At 50.0% G+C, this 11,083-nt stretch overlaps 1 protein-coding gene across 1 annotated transcript in view; it reads right to left on the reverse strand.

Moving 5' to 3' along the window:
- Positions 1–7,475, reverse strand: part of LOC125439452 (adhesion G protein-coupled receptor B1-like) — a 124,514-nt gene extending 117,039 nt beyond the window's left edge. Inside the window, 1 exon segment of the mRNA XM_048508555.1 lies at positions 7,306–7,475. Coding sequence (XP_048364512.1) covers positions 7,306–7,308 — 3 coding nt within the window. The 5' untranslated portion in view covers positions 7,309–7,475.
- Between the last annotated feature and the right edge of the window lie 3,608 nt (positions 7,476–11,083).

Genomic DNA, 11,083 nt, shown 5'->3' on the forward strand with positions numbered 1-11,083 from the left:
TCTCTGTTACCATTTTCTACCCCATGCATAATGTTATAGACTTCAATAATATCCCCCCCTCAGATGTCTCCTCTCCAAACTGAAGAGTCCCAAACGCTGCAGCCTCTCCTCATAAGGAAGGTGCTCAACATGTATGTTCCATCTTCATCAGCATGTATGTTCCATCTTGACTGCTTTTTTGGGGGGGGGGGGCAGTTCCTATCCAGATCATTAACAACAGATTCTCGTGTTTGTCGTAAATTCCATCTAAGCCAGGCTAAGACGAGTTGCATTTAGTCTGTTCCACACTTCCATGCAACCCCAAAAATTACACCACTGAAGCTGTGCGTGTGTGAATGTTGGGGCTGGGCCAAGAAGAAGAAGAAGAAGAAGAAGAAGAAGAAGAAGAAGAAGAAGAAGAAGAAGAAGAAGAAGAAGAAGAAGAAGAAGAAGAAGAAGAAGAAGAAGAAGAAGAAGAAGAAGAAGAAGAAGAGAGGAGGAGGAGGAGGAGGAGTTTGGATTTATATCCCCCCTTTCTCTCCTGTAGGAGACTCAAAGGGGCTTACAATCTCCTTGCCCTTCCCCCCTCACAACAAACGCCCTGTGAGGTAGGTGGGGCTGAGAGAGCTCCAAGAAGCTGTGACTAGCCCAAGGTCACCCAGCTGGCGTGTGTGGGAGTGTACAGGCAAATCTGAATTCCCCAGATAAGCCTCCACAGCTCAGGCGGCAGAGCTGGGAATCAAACCCGGTTCCTCCAGATTAGATACAAGAGCTCTTAACCTCCTACGCCACTGCTGCTCTTCTTCAAACCCAACCCTAAAGAGTAATCCTAAGCAGACCTACAAAGAGCTTTGTTCCACTTTATTCGGTGGGGCCTTCTCCCAGCAAAGTTTTCTTAGGGCTGCAGCACAAATTTCTAACCGCAGAATCATTTTTAAAGGGGATTCAGGATCAATTTCACTTGCGCCGACCACACAACAGTGCCATTGTTGGTACATTCATTCAACATGATGACCCAACAGAAAAAACGTTAATCACTCAGCCAAGAAATCAGAACGTTCAGTTTTACGATAGAGTTTGCAACAATTCCTAGAGCTACCCTGTCACTCCTGGGTAGCTCTAGGAATCTCCAGGAACTCTATGTTAAGAACGTCCTATAAATAGACAAGGCCTTATATTTCTTTTCAGTTTTTCTCCCAAAATGATGACCTCACAACCTTCCCACAGACGGCCACCACTGTCTTGCAATTTAGAAACTCTGCCTCCCAATGATGATTCCAGCGTGGTGTAGTGGTTAAGAGCCTGGATTCTAACCCATGACCTGAGCCTGACTCCCCACTCCTCCACCTGAGTGGCAGAGGCTTATCTAGTGAACCAGATGTGTTTCCGTACTCCTACATTCCTGCTGGGTGACCTTGGGCTAGTCACAGTTCTTCAGAACTCTCTCAGCCCCACCTGCCTCACAAGGTGTCTGTTGTGGGGAGAGGAAGGGAAAGGAGCTTGTGAGCCACCTTGAGTCTCCTTACAGGAGAGAAAGATGGGGTATAAACCCAAACTCTTCTTCTTGCTTCTTCTCGTTCTTTAGGGCCTTGGTCAGTTGTACATATCTGTACATGAAATGTGTCCCTGAGGCTATTTCTTGAGCTGTTGGGTCTAGAATCCTAATGGTGGAAGGTGCTTTTTAGACTACCTACCCTGTCTCCTCCTCAATGCAAGATATCCAAAGACAGATCATCCAAGACAGCAGCCGCAGAAGGCCATTGCTTTCACATCCTGCATGTGAGCTCCCAAAGGCACCTGATGGGCCACTGTGAGTAGCAGAGAGCTGGACTAGATGGACTCTGGTCTGATCCAGCAGGCTAGTTCTTATGTTCTTATGTTCTTGGATGGGACAATGGTATGCACTAGTACCGTGGTGGCGAACCTTTGGCACTCTCGATATTATGGACTACAATTCCCGTCAGCCCCTGCCAGCATGGCCAATTGGTCATGCTGGCAGAGGCTGATGGGAATTGTAGTCCATAACATCTGGAGTGCCAAAGGTTCGCCACCACTGCCTAGTACAACAGAGGTACACCCTCCACAGCTTGCAGAAAGCAACATCTGCAAATGCCATCAGCCAAAAGAGTAGAATTGCCAACTCTTGGGTGGTTTCACCATATTAAAAAAAATATATTATGGGGTAGGTGCACTATATAAATACAGTCTGTCCACTTTTGCATCCAAAAAGGCTAATACACTTGTCCCAAGACAATAACTGAATAATAAACTGAAGGGATAGAAAAAGAGCAGAGAAGGGCAACGAGGATGATTGAGGGACTGGAGCATTTTCCTTATGGGGAGAGGCTGCAGCGTTTGGGGCTCTTTAGTTTGGAGAGGAGGCGGCTGAGGGGGGATATGATTGAAGTCTATAAAATGATGCATGGGGTAGAAAACGTGGACAGAAAGACATTTTTCTCTCTTTCTCACAATGCTAGAACCAGGGGGCATCCATTGAAAATGCTGGGGGGAAGAATTAGGACTAATAAAAGGAAACACTTCTTCACGCAACATGGAATATGCTGCCACAGGAAGTGGTGATGGCCACTAACCTGGATAGCTTTAAAAGGGGCTTGGGCAGATTTATGGAGGAGAAGTCGATCTATGGCTACCAATCTTGATCCTCCTTGATCTGAGGTTGCAAATGCCTTAACAGACCAGGTGCTCGGGAGCAGCAGCCGCAGAAGGCCATTGGTTTCACATCCTGCCTGTGAGCTCCCAAAGGCACCTGGTGGGCCACTGCGAGTAGCAGAGTGCTGGACTGGACAGACTCTGGTCTGATCCAGCAGGCTCTTCCTTATGTTCTTATGATTTCCGAGAGCAAACCTACTGGAGTTTGGCTAGGCCAAGTCAAAATATGCATAAGCCAAAATATGATTTATTAAGTGATGATTGACAAATGCGTGTGCTGTTAAGTTTCACTGTTTAAACAATCAAAAAAAGATTGTCGAAGCCAGAATATGGCTGACGGTTGATGACTGACAAATGTGTAAGTTGCAATTATTTTTGGTTTTAACAACTTAAAAAAGATGTCTCGGCATTGTAAATATTGTCTTCGCTTGTAAGTTGGAATTATTTATTTTGATGAACGATTAGAGAAGCATTTCTTGCATGTACATTATATTATAAAGATTCAAAAACAATTATTGTCTTGGGACAAGTGTATTAGCCTTTTTGGTGCAAAAGTGGATTGACTATCACTATACTAACTCTCAGGCAGGAGATCTCCTGGGAATACAATTGATCTCAAGGGGATGGAAACTTTGGAATGTGGACTTTATGGCATTATTCCCCATTGAAATCCCACCCCTCCCTAAATCCTGTCCCTCCCTTGCCTCAACCCCCAAAATCTCCAGGTATTTACCAACTCAGAATCGGCAACCCTACGAAAGAGTCATGTTTCTTCTACCTCTTGTATGAAGTCTGCAGCTCAGGGACACCTTGTGAGACGGGGGAGGGGGGGCTGAGAAAGTTCTGAGAGAACTGTGACTAGCCCAAGGTCACCCAGTAGGAGTGTAAGAGTGCGGAAACACATCTGGTTCACCAGATAAGCCTCCGCCACTCAGGTGGAGGAGTGGGGAATCAAACCTGGTTCTCCAGATTAGAATCCACCTTGTCTAAACCACTATCCATCCATCCCTCCATCCCTCCATCCCTCCATCCCTCCCTCCCTCCCTCCCTCCCTCCCTCCATCCATCCATCCATCCATCCATCCATCCATCCATCCATCCATCCATCCATCCATCCATCCATCCATCCATCCATCCATCCATCCATCCATCCATCCATCCATCCATCTAATAGATGGAGCAGCAGTGGCGTAGGAGGTTAAGAGCTCGTGTATCTAATCTGGAGGAACCGGGGTTGATTCCCCGCTCTGCCGCCTGAGCTGTGGAGGCTTATCTGGGGAATTCAGATTAGCCTGGGCACTCCCACGCACGCCAGCTGGGTGACCTTGGGCTAGTCACAGCTTCTCGGCGCTCTCAGCCCCACCCACCTCACAGGGTGTTTGTTGTGAGGGGGGAAGGGCAAGGAGATTGTCAGCCCCTTTGAGTCTCCTGCAGGAGAGAAAGGGGGGATATCAATCCAAAACTCTTCTTCTTCTTCTTAACCACTATTTATTTATTTCTTTATTTATTATTGGATTTATATACCGCCCTCCCCCGAAGCACTATACCACGCTGGCTCTCCCGAACCCATGCCAGTGGCCCGCTTCGAAACCTGTTCTCAATTTGTCAAAATCTTTCCCACAGCTCGCCCACATTTGCAACTGTCCGTGTAAAACAACTTAGATGTACCAGTGGGGAAAAAAAGAAGTAGTCATGTCTGAATTGGTTCCCAGCTGCCCTAGAATCAGGGTCCCATCTCAGAGATGTTCAGGGTCACTGCGGGCCACCGCACGCCTGTTTCGGCTTCTTGGCCCTTGAAATGTGCTACACCATCCCAAACGTAAATGCCTCGTGCCCCCGGAAGGCCTGTGTTTCCAGGAGGGAACAGGTCTGCCTCGGGCTCAGACCCGCATAGGCGACACTGCATCTTTAAAGCCACTTCAGTGGAGATGTTTCCATGGCAACTAGTGGACCAAATACATTAGCGTGTCTAATAATAAACCAAACCTTCATCTCGGGAAACCTGCCTTCCCCGGCGATGCCCCCTTCCCCACCCCGCTCTGTCACTCCCTCGCTCCCCTCCCCGGAAGGAAGGAATCTTGTCAAGACAGAGAAACTGAACTTGGGGATGATGGGGAGGGCCTTAGAAGACCTCCAGGCCAAGATGGTGGGTCCCGGGACTTTAGTGGGCTGCACTAGAAGAAGAAGAAGAAGAAGAAGAAGAAGAAGAAGAAGAAGAAGAAGAAGAAGAAGAAGAAGAAGAAGAAGAACAAGAACAAGAACAAGAACAAGAACAAGAACTAGAAGAACAAGAAGAACAAGAAGAACAAGAAGAACAAGAAGAACAAGAGGAGGAGGAGGAGGAGGAGCAGGAGGAGGAGCAGGAGGAGGAGGAGTTTGGATTTATATCCCCCCTTTCTCTCCTGCAGGACACTCAAAGGGGCTTAAAATCTCCTTGCCCTTCCCCCCCCTCACAACAAACACCCTGTGAGGTAGGTGGGGCTGAGAGAGCTCCAAGAAGCTGTGACTAGCCCAAGGTCACCGAGCTGGCGTGTGTGGGAGTGCACAGGCTAATCTGAATTCCCCAGATAAGCCTCCACAGCTCAGGCGGCAGAGCGGGGAATCAAACCCGGATCTTCCAGATTAGATACACGAGCTCTTAACCTCCTACGCCACTGCTACTAGGGGGGTACCGGGTCACTTGTGGAACAAAAACAAAGGCACAGCCCAGCAAAAGGTCTTTCCCACAGGGACCCGAGGTCCGCGGAGGGGGGGGCACACAGCAGTCAGCAAAAGGTCTGCGGCGGGGGGAGGGATGAGGGGTCTTTGGGGGGAAGGGCATCCCCAAATCCATGCAAAAATATTTTTTGAAAAATCTTGCTTTAACAACGTCCAAGAACACTTCACTCGACCCTGATCCAGAAGCAGAAGAGTTAGTTTTTGCACCCTGCTTTTCTGAACCTTTCAGGAGACTCAAAGGGGCTTGCAAACTCCTTCTCTTCATCTCCCCTCAACAGACACTTGTGAAGTAGGAGGGGCTCGGAGAGTTCCGGGAGAACTGTGTCTGGCGCAAGGTCACCCAACAGGCTCCATGTGTAGGAGTGGGAGGAAGAAGAAAAAGAAGAAGAAGAAGAAAAAGAAGAAGAAGAAGAAGAAGAAGAAGAAGAAGGAGAAGGAGAAGAACAAGAAGAAGAAGAACAAGAAGAACAAGAACAAGAAGAACAAGAAGAACAAGAAGAAGAAGAAGAAGAAGAAGAAGAAGAACAAGAACAAGAACAAGAACAAGAACAGGAGGAGGAGGAGAAGGAGGAGTTTGGATTTATATCCCCCTTTTCTCTCCTGCAGGAGACTCAAAGGGACTGACAATCTCCTTGCCCTTTCCCCCCTCACAACAAACACCCTATGAGGTAGGTGGGGCTGAGAGAGCTCCGAGAAGCTGCGACTTGCCCAAGGTCACCCAGCTGGCGTGTGTGGGAGTGTACAGGCACTAATCTGAACTCCCCAGATAAGCCTCCACAGCTCAGGCGGCAGAGCGGGGAATCAAACCCGGTCCCTCCAGATTAGATACATGAGCTCTTAACCTCCTACGCCACTGCTGCTCCAAGAAATCCAGGTCACGAGATAAGAGTTCGCTGCTCACGTGGAGGAGAGGAGAATCGAACACGGATCTCCAGAGTCGAGTCCGCCGCTCTTAACCACCACGCTGCACTCGCTCTCTAGGCACCTCCTTCTAGTTCTGAGGGCTGACCCACAAACGCACTCTTACACACACAATGGCTATTCCCTAAGCATCCTTTGAGCACCCGAAGCAATTCTTCCGCGAACACCAATGCACACTTTTTGACCCCTTTCTCGAGACACCAGCAAGGAGAGACCCGATCGGCCCGAGACAAAAAAACCAGACTCATAAAGGTACCCGGCGAGGCCCCCCCCCCAGAGGATTACTGGACACTGTGAAAACCTCCTGAAAACAGATCAGTTGGATCCCTCACCCCAATTCTCCCCCACCCCTCCCCCTGCCCGGAGTCCCATTCAAATGCAAAGAGCAAGGCCTGAACCCCACCAACATCAAAGAAACAGACGCCCCCCCTCTTCTGCCCCCCCTGGCCCAGGCAGGCAGCCAACACTGCATTGGCCATCAAAAGGGAAGGGGGTCCGCGGCGGAGGGGGGGCACACAGCCATCAGCGTTGACAGCAAAGCATCTTCCCAGACTGACCTCGATTAAAGGCAACAACGGTGACATTTTAATGCAGCAAAGGGAGGAAAGAGTATCCCATCCTTTATTGCAACTATTTAGGTCATAGCTCTCCAAGGTGCAAACCTATCGCCTCCTTATCACGGTGGCCCTTACTGAAATGCAGACACATCCATGTGCTGGCCCGAGTGTGCGTAAAATATAATATAGGCATGTCACATATTATATCTATTGCACCTATGTTTATGTAGATAGATAGATCTGCACGCGCACGACACACAAAGGCACAACAGTTGCCCACACACGGTACCTGGCCATGCACACACACGCAAGCGCGCACAACGCAGCCGCCTGGCAATGCCACACGGAAATGTGATGCGCTGGACCATTTCTTTGCCTCTCTCTCCCCCCCCCCCACATCTCCGTCTCCCTGGCCTCCCCCATGGGCTCATTGCTCCGGGTGCTGCCTTGGCAGGGCTTACCATTTCGGCGCTCAGCTGGGCTAAGATGGCGAAGGTGGAGATTCTGTCACAGAGGCATTTAGTTCGGAAGGGATCGACCGGGACTGTTCGGCAGCCACGCCAGGACCAGGCTCCCAGCTGAGAGGAGGAGGAGGAGGAGGAGGAGGAGGAGGAGGGTCTGTGGAGGGAGCGAGGAGGGGTGGCAGGGCGTAAGGAAAGCCAGAGAGGACGAGAGGCAGAAAGAGAGAGACACGCACACAGGGGGAGTGAGGGAAAGAGAGGCAGGAAAGAGAGGAGGAGAAGGGGGGGAGAGAGAAAAGAGAACAGGCATCACTAACAAATTGCTACAGGAAAACAGCGCAGCAACAGCCAGCCCCCCCTGTGCCCACAGCGTCCGTGGCCCTCCCCGCCACCACGACACCCTGCCGGTGGCACGACGGGAGAGGCATGCACACAGAAGTCTTCCCACACACCTTATGGAGGGCCCTCCCCTGGCACATTCTTCCTCCCCCCGACAAGATGCAATGCACACCCAAAGAAACACAGCTGCCTCTTCTCCCCTTCAGATCACCCCCGTCAGGCCTACAAGTTGGGGTTCGCGGTTCCCCCTTACCAAAGTTTCCCTGACAGTGTGCCCCCCCCCCCCCCCCCACGGCCAGCGTAATGCATCGGTGTGGCCCACCTCGGAAGATGATTAATGTGGTGTGGTGGACCTGCCGTTCCGACACGGTCTTCTCACACTTCTGGAAGAGCAGCCCTGAAATGCTCACGTGCGCCTTCTCAGGGAACGTGCCCTCAATTGGTGACATCCATTTCCCCCACAAAGGGTCACACACAAGGGTCACGCGCTGAGCCACGGTGATTTATTCATTTTGATTTATTTATATATCGGATTTAATGTGCCGCCCCATCCCCAAAGGGCTCTGGGCAGTGATGATGTGGTGTGGTGGTTACGAGCAGGTGGATACTAATCTGGAGAACCGGGTTGGATTCCCCACTCCTCCCCCTGAGTGGCAGAGGCTTATCTGGGGAACCAGATGTGTTTCCACACTCCTGCGTTCCTGCTGGGTGACCTTGGGCTAGTCACAGTTCTCTCAGGACTCTCTCAGCCCCACCTACCTCACAAGGTGTCTGTTGTGGGGAGAGGAAGGGAAAGGAGCTTGTAAGCCACCTGGAGTCTCCTTACAGGAGAGAAAGGTGGGGTATAAATCCAAACTCTTCCTCCTCCTCCTCCTCCTCCTCCCCTTCCTCCTCCTCCTTGAGCAGCTTTGCCGCTATCACCTCTGTGCACACAAATCTCAGCAAGTTTTCATGGAGTCTCTTGCGCTTAGTGGTCGAAATGCCCTAACCCTGATGTATCACCCTGGACATCTTCAAAGTCAGCTGTGCTCAAACCCACAATGCCTGACCTGGGAAACACGCACAGCCTCGAAGGCTTTGCACCCCCAGCACACACAGCTGTTCACCTGCCCCCCCCCAAAAAAAGTGTTTGTTTCATTGACCCATGGCGTGGTCAGGGGTGTGCTTGAAGGACCTCAGACTCAGAGGTACACAAGAAGTAACTTGCGGAATGGTCCCTAACGCTGAACCCAGAGGTGGGACACAGCAGGTTCGCACCGGTTCCCGAGAGTGGGTTGCTAATTATTTGTGCGTGCCGAGAGGGGGTGACTAATCGGGTCTGCTTTTCCGTTAGAAATTCCATTAGGTCCAAAAATCATACAGTCCTGCTGTTTCCTATGTGGCTGGTTAGCGAAGGTAGAAAACGGGATAATTCTCCCTGTTGTTGGGCTGTTTTAAAAACATGTTTTAGAAATATGGTAAAGTTCCTTGTTTAAGGAAAGTATCCTTCTTTTGATTTCTAGAAACAAAATTAAGTATTTGAAAGTATTAAGTATTGGACAGGCAGTCAATTGGAGGAGAAGTCATTGTTTCTGTTGGCAGTAGACGATAGGACTTGCTATAATGAATTTAAATTATGGACAGAAAGATACCAGCTGGAAATTAGGAACTTTTTTGTTTACAGTAAGAGTTTTTTTTTTACAGTAACAGAGAAATTATTAATGCCCCGCCCCCATCATGCCTGGCCACGCCCCCATCGTGCCCCACCCGGCCCCATTGGCGCTACCCCACTGTTTGAATCCCACCACCATGGGAACCTGTTACTAAAGTTTTTGGAACCCACCACTGACTGAACCGCCTCAGGTGCATTCTGGGACTTCCTTTCTGGTATTAACCTGCCCAAATCAGGAGCCGCAGAGAGTTGGGAAGAGTTTTCTCCGTCTCTTTCGCCTGCGTACAAACTCACAAGTTCTATTTTTGCCTACATTCCTTTTCACCCAGAATATCGCTCATGTGTGCATATTCAGTTGCTAAAAAACAAAACAAAAATCCTCTCCCACATCTGTCTGACTCATTATTCTCCCTTTACAAACACCCCCACGTACAACCCCCATGCCACACTGTTCACAATCCATCTCAAGCCCCCTCCCCCGCCCCACACACAAATGACACACAACCATTTCATCTCCCTACTGTCCTTCCCTAACCCCTCCCTTCTGCGGCAGCTGCCCTGCTGTTTGACAATATGAAGACTGCTCTGTTACCCCCGGGAAGGACACCTACCTGTGTCCCAGGTAGAAGTTCAACAGGACACGGCTTCTAGTCCTCTCCCACTAGAGTGATGAGACAGCTACACCTACTGAATTTCTGGCTGGCACTTGAAGAAGAAGAAGAAGAAGAAGAAGAAGAAGAAGAAGAAGAAGAAGAAGAAGAAGAAGAAGAAGAAGAAGAAGAAGAAGAGGAGGAGGAGGAGGAGGAGGAGGAGGAGGAGGAGGAGGAGGAGGAGGAGTTTGGATTTATATCCCCCCTTTCTCTCCTGCAGGAGACTCAAAGGGGCTGACAATCTCCTTGCCCTTCCCCCCTCACAACAAACACCCTGTGAGGTGGGTGGGGCTGAGAGAGCTCCGAGAAGCTGTGACTAGCTCTGGTCACCCAGCTGGCGTGTGTGGGAGTGTACAGGCTAATCTGAATTCCTCAGATAAGCCTCCACAACTCAAGCGGCAGAGCTGGGAATCAAACCTGGTTCCTCCAGATCAGAGTGCACCTGCTCTTAGCCACTGCTCTTAGCCACTACGCCAATGCTGCTCTTACACAGAGTCCCTGCCAGGAAATCGGTGTTGCCAGCTCTGTCTTCCTGCCTTTCAACCTTTCATCTTACGCTCGCCTAGTCAATCAACGCAAAGAACAGCACGTCTGGTTCTCCCCTCCCCTTAAATTGCCACAACAACCCTGCAAGGTCAGCCAAATGGAGAGAGCGGTGTACATCCTGCTCCACTTCACCACACCACAGAACCAAGCTCATTTATCAATATGTTTCTTTAAATATTGATGCCCCGACTTTCCTTTCCGCTCAAACCTGAAGCCTTCCTCCAGTCTGAGGGAGATGGTGGCCCCTTCCGCACATACAGAATAATGTAGTTTCAAGGCACTTCGTAGCTGGGTTTTGCTGTGCGGAATAGCAAAATCCACTGGCAAACAATTGGAAAAGTGGATTGAAAGTGCATCATTCTGCATGTGTGGAAGGGGCCACCGTCTTCCTTAGACTGCAGGAGACTGCTCTGTCAAAGTCGATTGGAGGCTCTTCAAATGGAGGCAAAGTAGAGGTGGGATCCAGCAGGTTCTCACAGGTTCCCGAGAGTAGGTTACTAATGATTTGTGTGTGCCGAGAGGGGGTTAGTAATGGGTGATTTTGCCACGTGATTTTTGCTTTAGTTACGCCCCTCCTCTCAGCAGCAGCGTG

This window comes from Sphaerodactylus townsendi, linkage group LG09 (genome assembly GCF_021028975.2).
Source record: "Sphaerodactylus townsendi isolate TG3544 linkage group LG09, MPM_Stown_v2.3, whole genome shotgun sequence".
Classification (NCBI taxonomy): domain Eukaryota; kingdom Metazoa; phylum Chordata; class Lepidosauria; order Squamata; family Sphaerodactylidae; genus Sphaerodactylus; species Sphaerodactylus townsendi.